The 25,543-nt window shown below is 43.3% G+C and overlaps 2 protein-coding genes across 3 annotated transcripts in view; one reads left to right on the plus strand and one right to left on the minus strand.

Annotated features, from left to right (window-relative positions):
* The window catches only part of RhoGEF3 (Rho guanine nucleotide exchange factor 3), a 623,028-nt gene that overhangs the window by 380,793 nt on the left and 216,692 nt on the right, over positions 1–25,543 (minus strand). The window lies entirely within an intron of this gene.
* LOC135714305 (phospholipid-transporting ATPase ABCA3-like) lies at positions 965–6,333 on the plus strand. The gene is made up of 7 exons (XM_065237642.1): positions 965–1,242; positions 1,301–1,505; positions 1,570–1,830; positions 1,893–2,280; positions 2,340–3,794; positions 3,856–6,082; positions 6,138–6,333. The coding sequence occupies exons 1-7, from the start codon at positions 1,034–1,036 to the stop codon at positions 6,316–6,318; spliced, it is 4,926 nt and encodes a 1,641-aa protein (XP_065093714.1). The 5' UTR covers positions 965–1,033; the 3' UTR covers positions 6,319–6,333.

A 25,543-nucleotide genomic window follows, 5' to 3' on the forward strand; every position in this document is an offset into this window, starting at 1 on the left:
TTACATATGCAATTACGCCCCTTTGAAATGTTGGCACTGAATTATCCTGACGTTCAATGCTGTCTTTAGCAAAGTTACAGCTGGGAAAATTTCACATAAGTAAAGAGAGCAAACTTTTCCGAAAATCTTTACAGCCAAGAGTTGGAACGATGAGAGCAAAAGTTCACTTTTTTCATAGTAATTCCCATCTAAACTGCAGTATGAGTTCGCATCCGATTACCAGGGCCTGCTTTGAATTCGATTGAGCTTGGTGGACCAAATTCGATATTTTGAACCACCCTAGTAAATATACCACCAAATATCACCTTTTCGTGCCATTCCCTTCTCCGGCCTTTCCCCTATATCCAACGCACACTTTGATTACGCTCATTATCATTGATAACGCAATGTGGTCGGTAGCGGTAATCTGCGTCGCGTGCATCATCAACCGTCGCATATATGTAGTTCATTTACCGACCTATTCTAAGTGTGAACGAACCATCTAGTATGTAACCAGCACAAATAGCTCTTTAGTCGATTGCTAACACTCGGTGCGTCACCACCATCGTCGTTGTCGGTCAGCACCGGTGTTGACCTTCACAACCCATTCCATTCCGTCGCGTCCTTGCCATCACCGGTTACCCATTTCAATCGATTTCTGTTTTTGTGGTCCTACACTAGGCAGTTCGTAACTGTTGCATATTTGATTTCCGGCATCGTGGTCGCGTTAACTTTTGGGGTTGATGAAAGTGTGATACAGCAAGTGCGAGACGACAGCATTCCCTCCGGGAAGGAATAGGTCAGTGATTCAGCAGAAAATTTGTCTTATCATCCAAGTGTGTTTGATAGCGTAAATTTGGCACTGCTTCCCCACGAACGGTTCCGAACAACTGAAGTGCCCGACGTTTGTTTGTTTGTTTCTTTGGCGTGGGAAATTGATAGTGACGAGCGACGACATCATGCAAAATTAGCCAACCGTGTAGCTGCTGATAACGGCTTGAATGTGTTCAAATTTTCCAGTATCTGCCTTTTGTGAGTCAACACCGGAAGGAAGATGACTAGCAGCTGGAATAAATTACAGTTGCTGCTGTGGAAGAACTGGACCATCCAGAAGAGGCACTACATACAGACGATTTTCGAAATTCTGATACCGGTGCTATGTTGCTCAATGCTCATTTTGGTGCGAGGATTGGTGGATCCGAAGAAGATTGACAATCCAACGATTTTCGATCCATTGACAGCGAACTCCTACTCCAATTTAGAGTAATTTATTTCGATAATCCAAGTAGAAGTCATGTTTCCTAGCTCAAGTTTCTTACAGCTTTCAAACACCACCGGTTATCCCCAGAGTAGCATACTCACCAAAGAATGACGTTCTGGAGGCCTTAATGAACGATACCTTGGAGAACCACTTCTTTAGCACCACACCCCTCTCGCTTGAGAGCTATGCCAGTTCAAGGGACCTCGAGGGTCTGCTAGTCCAGCAGAACTACTTCGTAGGAGTTGAGTTTGACGATAACTTAGCGGTAAACTACTTTGATCCATACCCTCCCCCAGCCCCTTATTTTTGATTGCTTCCTATTTCTACAGAACATCACAACGCTTCCGGAGAGGATCCACTTTTCGTTGCGATTTCCAGCGGAAACGAGACAGTGGAGATGGTTGTTTGGCAATTGGAGAACAAACCTGCTTGTAGTACCGTTTTCCCCCGGTATCCGTAACAAGGATTTCAGCGATGGTGGCGGTCCCAGCTACTACAACGAGGGATTCATCGGGATGCAGACTGCGTTGTCTGCCGCCATCGTAGCAGTTCATGACCCGGAGATCAATACGAAAGAAGTCCGGTTAAGGGTAAGTTCATTGCAAACCCTCACCTTTATCTGCAGAGGCATCATCCCAGTACTCATTTCCAGCGCATCCCTTACCCGCCGTTCCACGAGGACAAACTCCTCCCGGCAATGGAACAGCTGCTGCCGCTGATCATCCTGATTGCCTTCTTCTACACCTGCATCAACACGGTTAAGTACATCACCATCGAGAAGGAACGCCAGCTCAAGGAAGCCATGAAGATCATGGGTCTATCAAACTGGCTGCACTGGACAGCTTGGTTCGTCCGCTGCTTGCTTCTTCTGCTGATCACCATCTCTCTGGTAACACTTCTGATGACCGCCAACCTGACGACCAACACGGATCAAGCGGTCCTTCAGTTCACCGATTGGTCGGTTCTATGGCTGTTCCTGCTGGCATTCTCCATCGCAACCATCTGCTTCTGCTTCATGATGAGCGTGTTTTTCAACAAAGGTGAACGCCTTTTGTGGTTCCTAAATAAACCCGCATCAAATAACTCCCTTATTTTGCAGCAAACACGGCAGCCGGAATTGCTGGGCTCATGTGGTTCCTGCTGATGATGCCGTACAATATCACGGTTCGCAACTACGACGACATGGAAACGGGGTCCAAGATCGGGCTGTGTCTGCTTTCAAATACGGCCATGTCGTACGGAGTGTTGAACATTGTCCGCTTCGAAGGCAACCAGGAGGGACTGCAGTGGTACAATCTATTCTCGCCGTCAACCATGAACGATGGATTAAGCGTTGGAGTGGTGATGGTAATGATGCTGGTTGATGCGCTAATCTATCTAGGGATCGCACTGTACTTCGAACAGATCATGCCCGGGGAATTTGGCGTTGCAAAACCGTGGTATTTCCTGTTCACCAGGGAGTTTTGGAAGAGGAACAAAGTCGGTGACGAATATGTTGGACAGAATGGCGTTGTTAAATCAGTACAGTCCAAATTCATCGAAGAAGAACCTTCCATCGAGCAAGCGGGCATCCGGATTCGGAACTTGCGGAAGGTGTACGGTAAGAAGGTGGCCGTTGAAGGTCTGGATTTGAACATGTACGAGGATCAGATTACAGTCCTTTTGGGGCATAACGGTGCAGGAAAGACAACCACCATGTCCATGTTGACGGGAATGTTTTCGCCAAGTTCCGGGACGGCATTGATCAACGGACATGATATCCGAACAGATATTGAAGGAGCTCGGCTATCGCTGGGCTTGTGCCCGCAGCACAATGTCCTGTTCAACGAACTGACTGTCGCCGAGCACGTAAAGTTCTTTTCCAAATTAAAAGGCGTGAGTGACAAAGATGTCACGTCGGAAATTGAGAAATACGTAAACTTGTTGGAGCTGGCAGACAAGATGAACGCTCAGTCTCATACCCTATCCGGAGGTATGAAACGGAAGTTGGCTGTAGGGGTAGCACTTTGTGGAGGATCCAAGGTGGTTCTGCTGGACGAACCGAGTTCAGGAATGGATCCATCTGCACGGAGAGCTCTCTGGGAGCTGCTGCAGAAGGAGAAGCTAGGCAGGACTGTACTTTTGTCTACGCATTTCATGGACGAAGCCGATGTTTTGGGGGATAGGATCGCCATCATGGCTGAGGGGCAACTCAAAGCCGTCGGATCGCCGTTCTTTTTGAAAAAGTCTTTTGGCGCAGGATATAGATTGATTTGCGTAAAAGAGCTAAACTGTGATAAAGATCAACTACTGAAGATTTTGAGGAACCACATTCCTGATGTAGAGGTGGAGACTGACATCGGGACCGAGCTATCCCTAGTGTTGCGAGAGGAATACGTAAAACAGTTCCAACCGATGCTGGAGAACCTGGAGGGCCAGATGTCGTCCTGTGGCATTTCCAGCTTCGGAATATCATTCACAACCATGGAAGAGGTGTTTCTTCGATCTGGAAGTGATTCTTTCGAGAAGAATCTTTCAGATAATTCAACGGTCTTCAACGCAGGAACCAACGAATGTAAGTTCTTTTTCTCTATTCTTTTAACGCTTGCAAACCGATAATTTCCCCAACCCCTCAGATGCCTTGGATAACCTACACCTCCTAACTGGAAACCGCCTGCTCTTCAACCAGATCAAAGCTCAGTTCTTGAAGAAGTTCCTAGTCACCTTCCGCAGCTTGATAACCCTCTCCATGCAGATCCTCATACCGATCGTATTCGTGTTGATGACCTACATCATCATCCTAAACTCATCGGCTGGCCGGGACTTGCCTGCCTTGGACATCAAACTGGAATCCTACACCCATTCGGTTACCGTTCTGGAAGATCAACTGTCCAACAGCTCCGTTACCGAAGCTTATCAAACCCTATTCAGCAAGCTCAACCCAAACCACAAATTGGTAGTAACCGAAGCTGACATGGTCGATTTCATCCTTCAGAAATCCACGGAGTCGATCGCAACCGTCAACACCCGTTACTGGGTAGGTGCAACCATCAACGCTACTAGACCAACGGCTTGGTTCAATAACAAGGCCTACCATAGTGCTCCTCTAGCCATCAACATCCTGTTCAATGGCCTCCTGAAATCATCCTGCCCGGATTGCGAGATTCAGATCACGAACAAACCCCTTCCGTTCCAGTTGATGACCCGCTTCGATCAATTGGAAACCGGAGCCAACTCCGGCTTCCAGCTGGCCTTCAACACCGGCTTCGCGATGGCCTTCGTAGCGGCCCTGTACATCATGTTCTACATCCGAGAACGAACCACCCGTTCTAAGCTGCTCCAGTTCGTCAGTGGAGTTAACGTTGCCCTGTTCTGGACCGTTTCTTTCCTCTGGGATTACCTGATATTCGTAGTCGTTAGTCTATTCTACGTGGCATCGGTAGCTGCCATCCAGCAGGATGGTTGGTCAAACTTTGAACAGTTAAGTCGGGTTTTCTTAGTAGTGGTTCTGTTTGGTTTCGCAGTCATTCCGATGACCTATCTGTTCTCCTACCTGTTTGACGTTCCTGCGACCGGATTCGTCAAGATGATGCTCTTGAACATCATCTCCGGAACAGTGTTTTTCACTGCCGTAACTCTGCTGAAATTTGAAGGAATCGATCTGGAGAACGTGGCGAATACGTTGGAGTGGGTGTTTATGTTCTTCCCGAACTTTGTTCTGTGTCATAGTTTGAATAATCTGAACAGAGTGGCCAGTACTGAAGCTATATGCGAGAAGCAGTGTGACCTGGTTCCAATGTGTACGAAGGAGCTTTTGTGTCTGCTTTTGCCACAGTGCTGTGGACAGGAGATCTTCACATTTGACGAAGGAGGTATCAATAGGAATTTGATGTTTTTTGTTGGGATTGGGATCGTGGCGTTTGCGTTGATCATGCTGATCGAGTTCCGCGTGTTGAAGCGAATATTCGACCGACGAGGCAAGGTAAGCGAGGAAGGGGATGTCTCGGAGTTGGATTCGGATGTTCTGGCTGAACAGCAACGTATCCACGCAATGGTTCAACCAGAAATCGACAGTTATAACCTAGTTCTGAAGGATCTGTCCAAGTACTACAGGAAATTCCGAGCCGTGAACAAACTGTCCGTTGGAATTCGTCATTCGGAGTGCTTCGGATTGCTCGGAATCAACGGGGCGGGGAAGACTTCGACGTTCAAGATGATGACGGGGGATGAGAGTATCTCCAGCGGTCAGGCTTGGGTCAACGGAATCAGTCTGCAGACGAATATGAACCGAGCTCATCAACAAATCGGATACTGTCCCCAGTTCGATGCCTTGCTGGAGGATATGACCGGAAGGGAAACTCTCAAGATGTTTGCATTGTTGCGCGGCGTGAAGGACGCTGAGTTGAACAGCGTTTCGATAACGCTAGCGGAGGAGTTGAACTTCATGAAGCACATCGACAAGAAGACGAAGGAGTACAGCGGAGGAAACAAGCGGAAGCTGAGCACGGCGCTGGCACTGATGGGCAATCCGGCGGTGGTGTACTTGGACGAGCCTACCACGGGGATGGATCCGGGGGCTAAGCGACAGTTTTGGAATGTGATATGTAAGATTAGGGAAGCGGGGAAGGCCATTGTGCTGACTTCGCACAGTATGGAGGAGTGCGAAGCACTGTGCACGAGACTGGCCATTATGGTTAATGGAGAGTTCAAGTGTTTGGGATCTACGCAGCACTTGAAGAATAAGTTCTCCGAGGGATTCCTGTTGACCATGAAGGTAAAGCGGGAACCTTCCGGAGATCTTCGAAAGAGAGTAGATAAGGTGAAGCAATTCGTTGATTGGAAGTTCACCGGAGCAGTATTAAAGTGAGCATCTTTGATGAGCTCAAATCTTTGTATTTACAATTCTCGTTCTTTGCAGGGAGGAGTATTTGGATTCGTTAAGCTTTCACATTCCTCAATCCGGTCTGCGCTGGTCAGCGATGTTTGGGCTGATGGAATCATCCCGGGAGGAGCTCGAAATCGAAGATTATGCCTTGGGACAAACCTCCCTAGAACAAGTGTTTCTATATTTTAGCAAATACCAACTGGAAGATCAATAAAAGCAAAGTCATTTACTCGAAACCATCAGCACCTTCCGTAAGGCTTCGAAAAACCACCAGGACATATTGTAGTTTATAGAGTTACGCACCATAAAGCACACTCAAATTTCGAACCACCCAGCTCGAGGAGTGGACTTTGTGCCACGGTATTAGGAAAGTTGCTCCATTGATCGGGTGATTCGGTGAGCAAAGTTACGCCTTCCCCGAGCACGGGCTGAAAGCTAGCAGGAAATTTATTGCCCTCCAAAAATCAGAAACCAATGAACGAGAACCGGGCCTTCCCACGCTTACAGGTGTGATTGCACTACTGCCTGGCTGGCAGAACGGGCCGGAAGAAACCGCGCGCGTTTGTATGCGGTGAGCAGTAAGGTCGGAGAGAGAAATTGCGATTGTGGTGGGACACAATCTCCCCCCGGAATGGAGATGTTTATGGTTCCGTGTGTTCTGAAAATAGATTGGTGCAACCTGAGAGTTGAATTGCTTACTGGCATCTGGGGTGTTTGGGAAAATGTCCCCCAGCGGTACTTTTTAAGCTGATATCAGACATAGGGAACGGCCTTTGAAAATTATTTCAGTTATTGTAAAACAACTACATTTTTGGAATGAATAATATCTATTACAATTTTTTCGAACAAACTTCCGTCCTCCACAGTACATCTTAATATAACTGTTTGAGAATCCTACATTTTCCGGTTGGATATTACAAACATGTAGATTGACCCATTCACCATAAAGCAATAATATTGACATTTTTCATATGGCACAGTTCACGATCCGTGGAATGCCCTCCCCCTTTATTTTCATAATAAAAGCGTTAAAATCACAAGTGCGCTGCAAATAACCATCCTCTGCCTTTGTTTCCGTTACACCCGTTCATATCTCGCCAATCTGCCTCCACAGCGACAGCAAATCAATATTGATTATGAAAAATTTATACAATTTCAATCAATTTTCATCAGTCACTCTCCGCCACCACTATTGTTCGAAGCATGGCACATATGTACATGCGAGGATATGCTGCCAAAGCATACAACTGTTCACGTTTCTACCATTCCTGCAGCTGAGAAAGGTTGTGCAAACTGCCTTACTTTTGATATGAAGGTTGATCAGCTGGGCAACAATGGCTGAGTTAAATTCCAGAGAAAGAATGACAATAGTTTCAAATTCGGTTCAATATTAGTATAGTAAAAGATCAAATTACTGGTTGCAGTGCATACCTACTTAGCGATAACTATTTTTACTCGTAACGTAATTTATCTTTAAAGTAAATCAAGGAACGCAAACAAACATATCATGTAAAATAAAGTGTTCCAAAGCCGAACTGTACGCAATTAGATGATAAGTGCGTTTAATTTATTTGATTGATCTTTGATCGAATTTCTCGTTTTGACGTAGGATTACGTCTTTCGGCAACATATTGGGGGTACAAAAACTCAACCGCGACCGCGTTACGAAAAGTGGTCCGGTTTTGACCACTTATAGCTCTGTCCATAGCGGATGGAGATTAATTCTAAACGAGCCAATCCATTGAAATTTCATATGCGAATCTGCTAAATCTGGTTACTATTGAAAATTGCAAGAATGTGCAACTGTTGCTATGGTAATATATTTATTTATTTATTTGTTGTTTCATCTTCGATAAAAAATAAAAATCGTACAGACTACTTTACCTAATAATCTAAATCCTATTTTTAAAAGTACTTTTGCTAATCACAAAATCGAAATCCTCGTTTGTATAGTTAAAAGCTCGCAGACAAGCATCGAATGGATTGTTGAAACCGTAACCAGTCCGGTGAGCCGGCACAGCGACAAGTTGTGAGCTCCTCAACTGTCGGGGTGGAACGTATAAAGGGACATCCTGTAGGGTAGGATGGTGCAAAACGCACCCTTTAAGCAAAATCGTCAATGGCTGGCGAATGGAAGCTAAAATCAAGAAGAAAGTAATGGCGTTCGGTTCATTACTATGTTTTCTACAAAGATCGAGTGATTTAGAACTACAAAAGCATGATTTTCCATGACTTTCAAGGTATTTTCTAAATTGCTTCCAAAATGATAGCGGGGTAAAACGCCTGATTCTTGATGCAATATGCTTCACAACATTGGGACAAGACGCACGACAACAATGGCCAAAACGCACCACAACATTGGGGTAAAATGCACCCCATGGTAAAAAAAACCATAACCCCTGCAAGTAGATAATGCAAAGGGATGCGGTATTTCAAATGATTATTTCTTTATGTTACATCAGAAATAAGGTCTCAAAATCTCAATAGAATGTTAAACTGTGATTCATCAAGTAAAATATCTAAAAAATATACGAAACGTAAATTTGTTATTTTTTTTTGTGATATATGATGTTAAAAGCTTAATTTACAGTCGATGATTTTAACAACTGTGTCCTGTTTTGCACAAAATGTAATTTTTTTAAGGAATCAGCAGATCAATACATGATTTTATGATCAAGAATTATTTGTGAAACCTCCAGTTGAAAACAATCACAAACCGTTACCCGGAAAATGCATCTGAGGAAAAGTTATCGCTGTTTTTCTAAAAGTGGGCATTTTACCCCAGGGGTGCATTATGGGCTGTTCTCCCTTAGTAGTTGAGGACAATCAATGTTGCCACGCAGTAAGTCGAAAATAACTAGTTGCTGAGTGTTTGTGCGCCTAGCACGTAAGGTTTCCAAATCAATCAGCATACAGCGTGCAGTGTAGTCAGGCAGATTTAGTGGGTCGTTGCATGGAAGGTTGCGCAGCGCGAATCGAGTGAAAACCTTCTGAATTCTTTCGACTCTGATGATCAGCGATGCGTGATAAGGTGTCCAGACAGAGGCCGCGTATTCCAGGATGCTACGTACCTTATGGCATACGTATTATGTAATTAATATGTTGCTTGATATATCTTATATCAAAACTGTTTTTGTAAAATCGTTTCTACAGTGTTAGTGTTTAGCGCCAATTAATCGTACTTGGCTTCGTTGTCCAGTACTCTCCATTTCTAGATGATCTATCTGAATCGTTTCAGAAACCCTGATCCTGTTTCATAAACACTTTTTGAGCGCGAAGTGTTTAGAATCGTATTAATAAGCTTATAAATTGCTCTTAGGATTGTCGATTTCTCCATATTTAGGTGGTGGAAAGTTGAATCTCTCACTAAGACGTGCTCGTTCCCCCGCTGCTGGCGTGCAAAAGGACTAGTACTAAGTGACTAACAGATTTCCACAATACATGGCATATATGATCGACTCAAATTTAAGTTTAAATTACTCAAACTCCAGAAAACGTAGTTTACTTGTAGACTGAGTAAAATTTTCCGAGCCTTTCCATTTTTTTTTCAAATATGAGAAAAATCGACGAAAAATTTACTCATTCTAGAAGTATACACTCAAAGAATAAATCACATATCCAATGGAAAATTTTCATAAGAATTCCACATAACTTTCTTGTGATATCATAATTGTGAATTGCACCACAAAATCACATGAACCTTATGTGTCAAATGAAATTTAAGTGATTTATCATATACAACTCATGTGATCACATGAATGTTATGTGAAATTCAGATAGATATCATTGGTTTTGTTAATGAAAAAATATTATGTGCATTCCCAATGGAAACTACATGAAAACTTTTTTCCGCGTACTAATTGCATGTGTACATTGACATGTTTCTCATATTAGAAAACAAATTCCTGCTAAAGCTCGGAAAGTATTAATCAGTCTATGAGTTAACTACGTTTTCAAGAATATGAGTGAACTAATTTCAACTTGGTCGTGAAATCGTAATTGTTCTTTTTATTAATCGCTGTGTACGATTCCCAACTCCAATTAGGTTCAATTCATTAAAAGCAGGTCTTTTGACGTAGGACTACGTCTGTGATTTCTATATGGGGGTACACTTTGTGAAAAACAAAATTATGAAAGATTTTGAACATTAATAACTTACCGACCACTGGACCAATTTTAATAATTTTATCACCAATCGATCAGAAATATTTCGACGCATCAATTGCTTTCATCAATTGCTTAAAACCAATGATGTTTAACAAGAAACTATAAAAAATGTTAATGTCAAGCATTGTCCAATGTACATGTAAAAAGTGGTAATTTTATCACTGTTTTCATTAAATAAACGTTCTTCCCAAACCCAGTCGTCAAAATCGAGTACCACTTGGTTGCACATCATTCTGCTTTAACCTGAAAAGATATAAAAGAGCGCTGCTGTCTAGCCTCACTCATCATCATGAGATTCGCTGCCAGACTGTTGAGCAGTTCAGTCGATTTGAATTCTCTCTAGTTTCGTTCGTTCGTTCGCAAGTCGAATTAGCTCCGCGTTGTGTAGTGACGCTCTCGCTGACCCAGCCATGGGTAAGAAATCGCGCGGTAACGCGAGTGCCGGTTTACCGGGAAAACAGACTCTCCCAGGAGACGGCGCGACCACCGAGCCAGCCCAGAAGAAGCAGAAGAAAACCCCATTGCCCATCCCGACAGGCGTTGCGGACCCGCAGCCGGGGCCTCCCGGAACTAAACGACCCAGACCTGAAGACAGCAGCGCCACCCTATCAGCAGCAAAAAAGCTGCTGAGCAACAATCCGTTCTCCGCCCTGCAGAACGGAGCCCAGCCGCAGTCGGACCCTGAGACGGTGCCGAAAAAAGTTAAGTTGCCACCCTTCTATGTGAAGGGCTTACCTCCCGGGCTATGGGAGCAGCTGGATTTCTACATTAAGCAGGGCCTTCGCTGCACCATTCAACGGTGCACGGAAGGCTACAAACTGATGGTCTCGGCCGAAAATCACTACAACGCAGTCCAGGCCCTCTTGGACAGGATGAAGCTGGAGTACTTCTCCCACGACATCGAGGCCACCAAGCCGCTGAAAGTGGTGCTGCGCGGGCTCCACGACATGGACACCACCACCTTAATGGACGAGATTAAGGCGAACGGCCTCAAGCCGGTCGAAGTCCACAAGATGACCCGCAGCAAGGCCATCAAGTATCGTGACCAGCTCTACCTGGTCCATCTGGAGAAGAACTCCACAACCGTGAAGGATCTCCAGACGACACGCACACTGTTCCACATCGTAGTGAAGTGGGAGCGGTATAAACCCACCCACCGTGGCGTCACTCAGTGCTCGAACTGCCTATTGTTCGGGCACGGCACCAGGAATTGCCGCATGGCCAGCCGCTGCATCAAATGCGGCAAAAACCACAAGATCGACAACTGCGACAGCATCGAGGAAGCCACTCCCACATGCGCCAACTGCGGTGCCGCCCACAAGGCCACAAGTAAGGCCTGTCCGAAGCGGGCCGAATACGCCGAGATCCGGAAGAAGGCCTCGTCCAACCGCCAGCCCGGTCGCAAGAAGGTTCCAGAAAACAACGCGCAGAACTTTCCTCCGTTATCACCGGTCCAATCACGGCCAATTCCAGTGTTGCCGCCGCTCCCGCTCAACCAACAGTTGGCTGCCGCTGCAGCTCCCGGTCAAGCCTCCAGGCCATCGACGGATCCCCCTGCTCTGGGATTGGCCGGTACAACCGGTGAAGCTACAGACGATTCTCCGCTGTCAACGGATGAGATCGTCACACTGTTGGCCCAGGCCATCATCATCAAGCGCACCTGCGCAACAAGAACACAACAGCTCCAAGCTATCATCTCCTTTGTCGCTAATTATGGACCGTGAACCCATAAAGATCGCCAACTGGAACGCTCGCTCCGTAGGGGCGAAAAACATTGAGCTTGCAGACTTCCTCCGCAAGCACGACATCGACGTGGGCCTTCTCACCGAGACTCACCTCAAGACCGGTGACAGCTTCTGGCTGCCCGACCACAGCATTGTCCGGTTTGATCGCACCAGCTCCAGGGGGGGCGGTGTCGCGGTCATCATCAAGAAAGGCATCAAGTACTGCACCCTACCCCACTACCGCACTTCCATCATCGAGGCCGTCGGCGTTGAGGTGGAAACATCGACCGGAAACGTCCGGTTCATCGCCGTCTACTGCCCCCGGCAATGTACCGTTAGCAATGGTACAGCACAGCAGTTCAAGAACGACCTTGCCATCATAACCCACACCAATGCCCGCTTTGTAATCGGAGGGGACCTGAACGCCCGGCACGAGGCCTGGCGGAACTACCAGCAAAACCAGAACGGCCGCCTGCTATTCGACCATTCCCAGCATGGTCTCTATTCCGTCTGGTTTCCGGACGAACCAACCTTCACATCACCGACGGGCAACCCATCGACGCTGGACCTGTTCTTGGCAAACACCAGATTAGCCAAGCCGGTTGCCGTCAACGACCTGAGTTCGGACCACCAACCGGTGCTGACCGAGCTGGGCTACAACGTGGCCCCTGCACCGTGCCAGCGGAAGGACTACCATCGAGTCAACTGGGTCCAGTTTCGACGCGTGGTCGACCGCCACATCGACGACAACCCACCGCTCGACACAGTGGATGACATCGACCGGGCCCTGGAGGGTCTCCATCAAGCCATATCCGTGGCTGACGAAGAGTGCGTTCGACGAGTTCCTGTGAGGGGTAAGTTTCAAGCAATTGATTCCCACACCAAACTCTTGATTCGGCTCAGAAATGTTCGTAGACGCCAGTTTCAGCGGACTGGGGATCTGCAGCGTAAATACGAAATGGTCGATCTGAATCGGCAGATCGCTTCCAGAATGGTCTCAATCCGGAACGAGAGTTTCGGGCGGCTCGTTCAGAACCTGGACGACCGTTCCAGACCATTCTGGAAGGTTGCCAAGGTGCTGAAGTCTCACCCCAAGCCCATTCCACCACTTAGAGTCAATGACGAACGGCTTATCACCAACGAAGAGAAGGCCAATGCGATTGGGGAGCACATTGCCCAGTCGCATTTGCTTGGCTCTAAAATCCCAAGTCCACTCGAGAACCAGGTTGCGCAGTGCGTCCTGACGTTAGATGCCTCCCCTTGTGCCGTCCCTCCAGAAGAACGGATTACAGAGGAACAAATTTGCTCAGCGCTGAAATACAGTAAGAACATGAAGGCTCCCGGGTTTGACGGAATATTCAACCTAGCGTTGAAAAATCTCAGCCCGAGGGTGCACTCGCTGCTAGCTGCCACCTTCAACAGATGCTTGGAGCTGCACTACTTTCCAAGCATCTGGAAGGTGGCAAAAATCATCCCGATCCGCAAACCTGGGAAAGACCCTTCACTACCGTCAAGCTACAGACCGATTAGCCTGCTCTCAGCGCTGAGCAAGCTGTTCGAAAAATTGATCCTCAGCCGACTAAACAAGTTTGTGGAGGAACATGACATTCTTCTTCCGGAACAGTTCGGGTTCCGTAAGGGGCATTCCACCAATCATCAGCTAGTGCTGGTGATGAATAACATCCGGAGTAACAAAGCTGTATCCAAGTCCACAGCCGTGGCCTTGTTAGACGTCGAAAAGGCGTTTGACAATGTCTGGCACGACGGACTTATATACAAGCTTTGTTACTCCAACTTTCCACCATACCTTGTGAAAATCACCCGTAACTATCTCCAGCAAAGGTCGTTCAGGGTGTCGTTGAATAGTTCCCTTTCGGGACAATTTCCGATCCCAGCAGGTGTTCCGCAAGGGAGTCTGCTGGGACCACTGCTTTACAGCATCTACACGTCGGACATCCCTCCTCTAGGAGACGGTTGCGTGTTCTTTCTGTTTGCAGATGACACCGCGATAGCCGTCAAGGGTAGGATGCCTCGTGAAATTACGAACAAGCTCCAACGATGCCTTGACACCTTTACTGATTATGCCACCACGTGGAAAATCAAAATCAACGCCTCGAAAACCCAAGCGATCATGTTCCTTCACAGACAATCATTAAAACTTAAACCGTCTCCCTCCTGTACCGTAATAATGGATGGTACAAGGGTCGAGTGGTCCACTGATGTTACTTATCTCGGGATGTTGTTCGATGAGAAGCTCCTGTTCCGCTCGCACATAGAGAAAACCCTAGTTAAGTGCTCCGCCTTGGTTAGGTGTTTGTATCCGCTCATTTGCCGCAGATCCCGCCTCTCAAGGCAAAACAAACTGGCTGTTTACAAACAGATCATAGCCCCCGCGATCTTCTATGCCGCCCCGGTGTGGGAATCGTGCGCTCAGACCCACAGGAACAAAATCCAGGTTGCACAGAATAGAGTGTTGAGGATGATCCTAGATCGTCCATTCGACACAAGAATAGCAGACCTCCATCAAGAGGCAGAAATTCCCAAAGTAGATTCCAAAATTGATGATATGACAACTAAATTTATTCAAAAATGCAATCTTTCTGAACATGCTTTAATAAGCAATTTGTACATAGTAGGTTAAGTGTATATAGTAGAGTAGGTTAGTTTTAAGCTGTAAATAGTAGTATTAAGTAGTTTCTCTTCAAATTCTAAAAACAAAACAAACCAATCCCACCAAGGTGGTCGACCGTGTACTAAGTCTAGGACTAATTCTGTAAAACAAATTTTGAATTTTGCCCATACCTAAAGATGAAGAAAGCAATTAAATCACTTAGTAAAAATTTATATGGTAATCGCCCAAGTTAAACTAAAATAAAGATCATTTAAACAAAAAAGCCTCAACTCATTTTCGATCCGAACGGCGTGGTGAGCAGGCACCAGAACCAGCAATAGCAGCAGTAGGAAGGTGGTGGCAGGTTAGGTAGTCCACTCTTCTACCTAACAAGTAACAATGACTGGTCGTAGCAAAGGAGGAAAAGGTCTTGATAAAGAAGGCGCCAAGCGTCATCGCAAGGTTCTTCGTGATAACCACCATCCATCGTCTGGCTCGCCGTGGCAGTGTCAAACGTATCTCCGGTCAGATCTACGAGAAAACACGAGGTGTGCTGAAGGTGTTCCTGGAAAATGTGATCCGTGATGCTGTCACCTACTCTAAACACGCCAAGCGTAAGCAGCCATGGATGTCGTCTAAGATTTGAAGCGACAGAGACGCACTCTGTACGGTTTCGGAGGTTAAATCATCACCAATTTTGACAACAAAACGGCCCTTTTCAGCTCCAACTCCAAGCTTATTACAGTAAAGAGTTGGAATAGAATTTATCTGTGTCTGTTTTTTTTCCATATTCAGAACCACACGCCACACGCCAGACAACACAAAATGCACTCCAAAGTTGTAATCTTGTAACCAAACTTGGAAGCAGGGGTGCAAGTGATTTTGATCGATTATCTTTATCAACTTTCTCTTTGAAAAAAAATACTACAAATTAGGTACACCTACAATTCAAAACGGAAAGAGTTAAGTTAATAGATGATCGATCAATTAAAAGAACTAAATGCTCTACATATTTGTTCCGTCCACTAGCGGTCCTACGTCCAGCTTCCTTTGCGCAAAAGCAAAAGAAATCCTTCGCAATCGAATAAACTTTATCATGACTTTGGCACCGAAGGCAAGCAGGTCCTCTCTATGGAAAATTACAAACGCTGTATGTATTTAAAAGCTTTCATACGGAATTGAATTATTTTGGACAGAACTTACCAGTCTGCTGCAGCCTATTTTCAGTTAGTTGATTAGAGTCTCATGACGCGCTAAAGCCAAACTTCAACGCGTTGGTTGAAGTCCCTAGAATCATTCTCGTACCAAGGTGGATTGGACAATCACGCGCCTCAATACCAAATATTGCGGTACACCAAAATTTATTCGGATGGATCAAAAACCTCTAACGAAGTTGGCATCGAAGTCATCAGACCTGGCATTCTAGCCGAAAAAAATCCTCAGTCTCAATGCAGCATCGATACTACAGAATTTGCAGCCATCTTAGCCGCTGTGCAATACGCTCTTAGAAATCTTGTCAGACTCTGCCAGTTCCGTTGCTGCCTTCAATAGCGGCGAACTTTATCACCCGGTTTTACAAGCATTCGAAAAAGACATTGTGGTTTGCTGGTAACTCAGGCATTTCAGGAAACGAAGAAGCAGGCCTAGCAGCCGCACGAGGACGGACTGCTAGAACGTTTTCCCGATCGGCTCCTGCATCTGATGTTTTGCAATGGATCCAAGGACTTTTCCGTCGAAGGTTTTCAGAACAATGGATCACTCATCGGACCACCTTTCTTCAGAAATGTAAGCCATTGGTTGAAAAATGGACGAAAAGGAACGACCGACGAGAACAACGAATTTCAACCCGGCTTCGCATAGGACATACATGGCTGCCCAAGAAACATCTCTTTGATAGAATTAACTCCCCCAATTGCGAAGATGTGACTCTGAACTCGCCGTTGATTGTATAAAATTTTAGCATATAAGGGAAGATATAGGATTACGGTGGAGGCACCATATTTGAAGCGGTTTCTAAATGGACGCACTCAATAACTGTTCAACTATTTTCAATCATTATTTTTGTAATGTTACTTCTGCAAATATTAGTTCCAGCGCTCTAGGGATCATGGTGTAACGAGTTTTTAAAAAATATCTTGTCAAAATCGAGTTGCGATAAAAATTAGACGAGTGCGTCATCATTAGGGACGCGCCAATATGGTGATGGCACGGTAAGTAACAATCTCCATATTTTTCTAAGCAACACGAAAGAAACTGAGACAAAATTTCTTAAATTCATATGAAAATGTAAACTGTTCTATGCACTATAAGAACTATAAACTAAAGTATTAATCGGAGACGAATGAACCTTACAGGTTTGAATCCTCTTTAATAAAAAAAAAATATTTATATATAGAACTATTCAACGAATATTTTGGATAACACCCTGAACACATCGTTAAGCAACATAACAATACCAATTTAATTGAGGAAAGCACACCAGTTTGTTTCAGATGACCTTTTACCGTTTTCGTGCTAGATACATTGAAAAATAACGAAGACGCCATTTTGAAAAAAAAATACCGAGATTCAAAATGGTCGAATTCCAGCACAAACTTGGTTCATTGCCCCTAGCGAATAATTTTGCAATGTTTCATGGGATTCTAAGATGTAAAATCTAAAATTTGTTTATTTTTTCGCTATTTTGTCTGAAACTGCTCTCATCTTTTAAATTTATTGAAAAAGCTGGTGGTTTAGTCATATCCATCTAGAATAGGCCCACATTGGAAAACTGTTTGTCAAATAACTGTTTAGATTGAAATTTTTATAAGAAAAACTATATCCAACAGTAGGTGGATTAATTGATTATTTTTTATCACATCATCCTAGCCTCCCCTCTCTCATTTTCCGCTGGGGGTAGATGTACAGGAACGCATTTTCGCGCGCTCTGCAGTCGGCTCGGTGAATATAGCTTTCCCGCGAAGAATGCGTTAGTCACTGAGTTCTACCCACCGCTCTTTCTCGGCAACCAATCGCTCTGATTTTCTGCGAGTGATTACCCTAATAAACGGGTAGCATACACTACCGATATCATAGATGGTACGACCATACCACATCAAGTTGGGATGATGATTGGTGGCTGTTTACGCGGGTAGTTCTCCATTGACACAACTCACAGGCAAAAAAGTAAACCGACTAGTTGAAAACCCGCCGAGAAATAGCAGTGGGTAGAACCCAATGGGTAACGCGTTCTTCGGGGGTTACCTGTAAATTGAAACGTGACAGGAGACAAACATCTCACTACGATCGAATGGAAAATAAGTGCTCCATAACGAGCAGGGATATGTTCATGAACGCTTTTTACCATCACTTCACTCTGCAGCAGCATGACGTGATGTGACACAATGTGAAATGCTAACGAAGTGTCTTTTCAACTTCATTAGTGGGGGCTGGCACTCTGGCACTTTAGCGGGCATTGAAATGAGTAAATGTAGTGACTACAGTTTCAGTTTTTTTACCATCGGCAATGATCAACCGGAAACTGTCCTGCTAATGTCCCATGCGATGGATCCATTAAATCGGCTTTAATCTTGTCAGCAACAGAAAGTCCTGGCTAAATTGAAACGTCATTGAATGCAATAAGCCTTTGAGCCATCCCATCACTTTCATCACAAATTTTTATTTTCATTATTGACATGGTTAGCAGTGATGGATCGCTCTTTTGGGGCTTTTTCATTACCTTTAACTATAGAATACAGCGCCCTCCCATTTTTGGCAACACGACCTCATCAACTAATTCTTTCTTCAAATTTAGGCTGCAACTTTCTGGGGATTAATTCATAAAATTTCAAGTAGATAGGATCCCCAAACAGGGGTCTAGTGATATCAGAAATGGAATTAAGGGTAATCCAGTTGAATTTTCATTCAACCCATCGTAAAATAGATAGTTGAATGCAATTAATCTCCCTATCAAAATGCAAAATTTCCACACCGTAGAGCCACACTCTGTCTTTTCACTTAAGGTGCACTCAAGAGCGCTATCAAGTGTACCTTCAGTGAAAACAAAGAGTGTGGCTCAGTGGACCGGAAATTTTGATTTTTGATAGGGGAATTAATAGCAGTGAACTATTGGTTTGAAGATATAATAACTGAAAATTTAATTGAATTTTACTTAAGCATGAAATAATAATAAATAATAGAAAAGTCCCAAAAGAGCGATCCATCCCTGATGGTTAGTTAATCAAACGAACTTCCTATAGGTACAGTGTACCAACAGTCAACATCTGCCCACTCTCCGAGTGGCGATGGGGTGGGCGTATCTGAACTTGTCTTCCTGCTAATGATAGGATTTCGTAAAAATGTAATTTTCGCCTTCACCTACACACGGTTCGACGCCGGGCACACTCATCGTCATCGTCATCAACAACAACAACAACTATACTCTCGGCAAACGGCTTCGCAGCTCGTAAACAATAATGTACCTTCCAGTCCAGCCAATGCAATAAAACACAGCACCACTACCAAGACGTGGGCACTACTTCGTTCGTCCGAGTTGTGTGGTTTGGTGGTCGAAGTATTTGCCAGAAAAAAAAAGCTCGCACTCATTGCTAGCTCCGGGGCTCGGTGGAGAACTCTGTTTTGCGGATTACGTTAATTTCATCAACTCCGATCGATATGAATGGACTCGGAGACTTCGGGGAGCAGGTATGGCTGACACTGGAGCGGTTGCGGATGGGGCAAGAGGTCAGGTATCATCAAGGCTACGAGCAACCAGACATGCATGTAAACTTGTAGACAGCACCGGTGAACCTTCCTACTCGTAGAGTCGTCGATATTGTGCTGCTGTTGTAAGTCGGTGAAAGATATCCGAGATGTGGCGGAGAGTTTGAGCCAAACCAATTTCCATAAATAAGACCCAAGGTATGCGCAACGCGTGACGAGGGCAACATTGAAGCGAAAGCCCACATATTTCTCTACCTTTCGCGGTGATTGAGATTACGTTGAGAGAGACTTGACAATTAATTTTTATTTAGACGTGAAGATTGATTAAATTAAAACACAGGTCACGTTACGTTACATAGCATTTGATATCGTAAATGAGCTATTCACAACACAGAAAAGCGATGTATTAGATGCACTAAATAGGAAACAAGTACGTTGGAAGATCAATCAAACTGGTGCTGATCGGAGTCGAACTCGTTACTCTTTTGGGATCCAATTAAACATGTCAACTGCTCAAGCCCGCCTTTAGACGGGGTTGATTCTAAGAGCTGGGTCAAAAATAATGGATTTTTCAACAAATGCTGTGCCAATGGTTGAAAAAACTCAAGTAGCCAAAAGTTATGATAAAAGGCTATTTGTGCATTAAGCAGCTTGGTTGAAGGTGGTCTATAGAATTCTAAGCACTCATTTTTAAGTCGTTATGAGAACTTGAAAGTTCCGGTACCATAATTGAAAAGCATTCTACGCAGCTTCTGGAGAAACTTGAACGGAAATGTAAGAAAATAAGTTTAAAAAACCAAAAAGATTTTTGTCGTCTACACCAATTTTGTATTTAGCTCGCGCTTTTATGAAAGTTAAATCTAAAGTCAGGTCTTTATGAATGTTATATCTAAAAGCAGGTATGAACGTGTAATGATTCATCAGCATTAGTAGTAAAAAATAAAACAGCAAAAAGGGTTCTCTTCCATTTAATTCCAAAATTAATGAAATATTTTAAGTTTGCATGCATACCATTGGATTTGATAAAGAATCACAAATTGATGATATATTGTTAACAATCTTTAAATTTATAACCACACAAGCGAGAAAATTCTGAACTAAACTGTCCACATATCAAAAGGTCATGGCCTCCTGATCGACATTGCAAAAACAGTGACTTTGTGTACAGCAAAGATTTCGAGATGTAGTCCCTGCACTTACACGAAATTCATTAAAAAAAACTCGTGCCACCAGGCGCGAGAGTTCCAAATTAAACAATCAATAATTCAAAAGACATTGGCCTCCTGAACAACATCGAAGAAAACAGCAACTTTGTATCTAGCTGGGATCTCGAGATGTCAATCCTGCATCCACACGAAATTCATAAGAACACTAGTACCACCTAGTGAGATAATCCCGAACTAAAGTGTTCACGATTCAAAAGATCTTAGCTTCCTGAAGAACATTGCAGAAAACAGTAGCTTTGTTTATAACCAGGATCATGAAATATTACATGGACACATTAGAACCCGTGGCGAGAGAATTCTGAACTAAAATACGCTGTAGCGTTGGCTTTTGTAATCTAAACAGTATATCAGAAGATCGCATTCTTCTATCTAACACATATCACTAGAACATTATTCTATAAAAGTTGATAAAACGATGTTTTCTACAGACACTAACACCAGTGGCGTCGCGTCCACATGTGCAACCTGTGCACGACACAGGTGTAAACAATTTAAAAAAATGCGTTTAGAATTTTATAGATTTTATGGTCACATTATAGCTGTACTTCTTGACTCCAGACCACAAGCGACCATGAGTACACTATTTTATCGGGTGGTTCAATTAAATATCTTCGACCTTGGTTTGCTTCAAAAAGGGTTAAATTCAGTTGGGATGGTCTGCCCATGTCGATATCACTACCATGACAAAACTCGTTAAATAGTGCACCTAAAAGTGAGCTCTTTTGGGTGGCGGGTGGCAAGTTTTTGAATGGTCAAAAACCTGATGTAAGCCAAGCAGACCTTCTATCACCTCTTGAAACATACCACAAATTTTCCACAATACATGGCGGTTTGCACCACTGGTTGTAATTGAAGCTTTCAGCAGTCACGCGTCAAACGGGAGCAACACGGAAACAGCAGTCTGGTACGCTTTGGACGTTATCATACTTGCGGACCGGTTTGAATGTGTGAGTTTAAATTAGAAGAACATTTGTGATGTATGGGTGCCCAAAGTGTGCATTTCTCGCTGTGCACTTGGATATCTGATTGCAGACAAAGAGAGTAATGGAGAAAGAGAGCACAAAAGCCCGCTCTCACTCTCGTGTCAGTTGTGAATCTCTCAATTACCGATAGTGCGCCTGTCAAAACTTGTGAGCTTCCCCTGGTTCATTCTGATAGTGTTATTCTGATGAATAAAGAGTTGATTAATTCAAGTTCGCTACCCAGGGAACTATGAATTTTCTCTAGATTTTGACATTGTTTTGTATAAAAAAAAATTCGGAAGTTTTTGACTGATATTTTTTATTACACTTCTGTCCAAAGAGTTAGCCTTTTGATAAAAACGAGAATTCAAGCTGAACATTGCATTAGGTCCTAAATAACATTGACAGATTCTCTCCGTCAACTTTCTCTTTGTATCTCCACGGTCATGTAAATGCATTCCCAAGTATTTTCAGCACGCAGATCGATAAAAAAAAAAGTTTTTGTCTAGCATCTAAAACGACAAACACAACAAGAAATGGTTATGTGCTCAAGTTATTAACGAAATAGAAAGTCGACGAAGAGAATCGATCAATATTACTTAGAACTTAATGCAATGTTCAGCTGGAATTAGTTAAGTTTTGCAAATCCTCCTACTTCAGCTAACGCGAAAAGGGCCATACAAGTTTTGTTTATACAAGATGTAGGTTCTTCAAATGTTACGTTAGGTAGTGATTAATATAGGGATGGAGAGTATGTCCCTCGAATTCATGGAGCATTGAAAAATAAAACAAAAACTAACATGTGGTTGTAAACTATAACGAACAAAGCTTGGTGCACAGGTAAACAAATGAGGCACGCGACGCCTCTGACTAACACCACCTAGTGAGTCAATTCCGAAGATACACTTGCTTCCAATTTATAACACACTATTTGATGAATTCCTATAACCAACAGTTACTGACTGATACTTCAACGAGCTTTAGCAACCCTCTTTATTCAAATCAGGTATAATATCTTCAACTCATATCCATCTTTGTTTATAGATTTGTTTGGTATAAATAAGAAAGTTATTTATCAATGATTAACTATTGAAAAATGATCAAAGCGGTAAGCCGCAATCAACCAAACGGTACCACTCAATATCATTTTTTGTCTTTGCTTTTTCTATTCATTTACCTATATCAGCAAAATACAGAAAAAAAAAAAAGGAGCATAGAATGCTAATCTAATTGTTTATGTAAGGGAAACGTAGAAAGTTTGACTGCCGAGTGATTAACAGGGGTGTTCGTTGCGTTGTACACTGAAAACGAGTCTTACTCAAAGAGTGAGTCACTTTGACTCATTCGTATGAAGAAATTTTTAAAAGCGTAGTTTACTCATGCCCTGAGTAACCTACGCTTTAAGAAAATTTTACATACACATGAGCCAAAGTGACTCACATATGAATAAAAGTTAATCACTGAGTTAGTTTCGTGTTCAGTGTACAACGCAATGAATACTCCTGTTAATCATTCGGCTGTCAAACGATGACTTCAGTGTGTGGCTTCGGCTTGTGTCGTTGGGGATCAACTTTATTATGGCTGTGTTAGGGGTGATAAAAATGTATGGGATATTTGAATATTTCTGAATTTCTTCATTGTCAACTATTTAAGTATTTAACAATTATATTGTGTGACGTACCACACAAATCTTATAACACTGGTGAATCGATCGACATACAAATAATCAAAATCCATTGATTATTGGACAAGATATTAGCATTTAAAGTCTGACCGATTTTCGTTGCAATTCCCTGAATTAGCACCCATCCCGAAAGACGTAGTCCTACGTCAATATTATATACAGCGCATCAAGCGTATTTTGAAACAAAAAAGATCATGTGATCCATACGTACCTACTAGGTCACCTGTAGGTATGCACGGAGCAATAAGTCTAAATTAATATGATAATAACTTATTTTTCAGATGTTTGATCGATTCGCAGTCTTGGAAAAAGTTGTTTTGCATACTATTTCCAATCTATTTCCGAGATTTGGTGAAATTTGAGCAGTTTTTGTATGTTTGGTAAGCAAATGAATAGGTTCGTTTCGTTTCCCATATATTTTCCCATACAAAATTTAAAAATCTACCGCAAATCCAGATAGTAACCAAATTAGTTCAAATTTGGCACCGTTGATGGGGACCTCAATACACATGGGAATTGCAGTGGAGAACAGGGGGTTGTGATCCACCATACAAACTTGACCCACCCTACTGTACAACATATTGGCTATTTCGAATCAAGATTTGAATTGGTACCCCTCGATACCCAACGCTTAAATTTTCAGGAGTACTAGCTTATAAGGTACTTATTCAATCATAATCGCTTATACGCCTTTTTAGTAGAAACTAGTCGATCGATTCAACCTCTGGTGGTGAATATAAGAACGTCAAAAAGAGTGTTGTGAGCAGAATTTTTGCCGTGAGACATTGGAAGCGGAACACTTTTTCACTTTTCCTGATAAATTGATTCATCTGAGATGCTCGAAAACTTGATCTATAGATGAAAAATTTAATTCTGTATCATTTTTGCAAGGATTTTGCTAGTGTTCAGGAATATTTTTGTTGAGAAAAATGGAAAATTCCAATTGTTCCTTAGTGGTTACTATCTTCCGGATTTCTTGTGTGTGAATAGTTTAGGTGCAAATCAGCTCAGATTTGTGGAAAATCATAAAATAAGAAAACTACCGATGGAAACTGGCAAGATGTTCGATGAAAAATGCTTTAATTTACGTTGTGAAAAATCCTTCTTCTGATTTAAACAAACGGTTTGGTTGACGTTTCCTCTCGAATTCACGTGGTGTCCTCTACGTTGGTGGTGCATTAAAAAGGCCTATAGACCCCACCAGGGCCAACCATCCGCTATTTGGACCATTGAATATGACGTCATCTTTTATCTTGTTTATAGATATACAGTAAAAACTTTACTTGTGGCACATTGATGTATTTTCTTGCCTTTATTGAATTTTAGATTGATAAACGGGTAATTACTTATTAACAAACCTGCTCCAGTTAATTGTTGAAAATTACAAAATATTTTAGCTGTGTACACAGCAAAAAAATAAAAGTTACTATTACATCGAAAATAAAGCGTGATACGGTCAAAATTTGGTCAAGGGAAAACGCGTGTAAATCGGTGAAATCGTTTATTTAAAAAATCAAATTAAATTTCTTTTTCAAGTTCAATTAGTATAAAATTCAGGAAAAATATTCAGTTAGGCTTCCGCTTTTCCAAATCCGAATCGCCGGGCCTTACGCTTGACCCCTGCCATCAGATTTTGTACAGCCACCTTGTCCACCTTCTTCGCCGCAGAAAGCCAGTTTGCCTTGAACTGCTGCTCGCCCTTAGCAGTTTTTTTTTGGTCTTCTTTAGGTTCCGCTTGACAATAGCCCAGTATTTCTCAATTGGGTGGAGCTCTGGCGTGTTGGGAGGGTTCTTGTCCTTGGGAACCACCTGCACGTTGTTGGCGGCGTACCACTCCATGGCCTTTTTACCGTAATGGCAAGATGCCAAATCCGGCCAAAACAGTACGGAACAACCGTGTTTCTTCAGGAAAGGCAGCAGACGTTTATTCAAACACTCTTTCACGTAAATTTCTTTGTTGACAGTCCCGGAAGCTATGAAAATGCTGCTTTACAAGCCACAGGTACAGATGGCTTGCCAAACCAGATATTTCTTTGCGAACTTTGACAGTTTCATGTGCTTGAAAACATCTGCTACCTTTCCCCTTCCTTTTGCCGTATAAAACTCCTGTCCCGGAAGCTGCTTGTAGTCGGCTTTGACGTACGTTTCGTCGTCCATTAAAGGGTGTCCACGATGAAATTGCCACACTATAAAATTGCTCTAACTTTTTAACCGTTGGGTAGAATTTAATGAAAATTTGGGTGGATTTAGTTCATAGTGCATTATTTACATCCTGCAAGTTTTAAAGTCCTGTGATCAAAACTCGCGGAAATGGAGTCGAAAGAACAGCTCGTGCGTGATAAAATCTTGCGCATTCATCACGAG

This window comes from Ochlerotatus camptorhynchus, unplaced genomic scaffold, assembly GCF_037179485.1.
Source record: "Ochlerotatus camptorhynchus isolate MF236.1 unplaced genomic scaffold, CSIRO-AGI_Acam_v1.1 ptg000639l, whole genome shotgun sequence".
Taxonomy (NCBI): Eukaryota; Metazoa; Arthropoda; class Insecta; order Diptera; family Culicidae; genus Ochlerotatus; species Ochlerotatus camptorhynchus.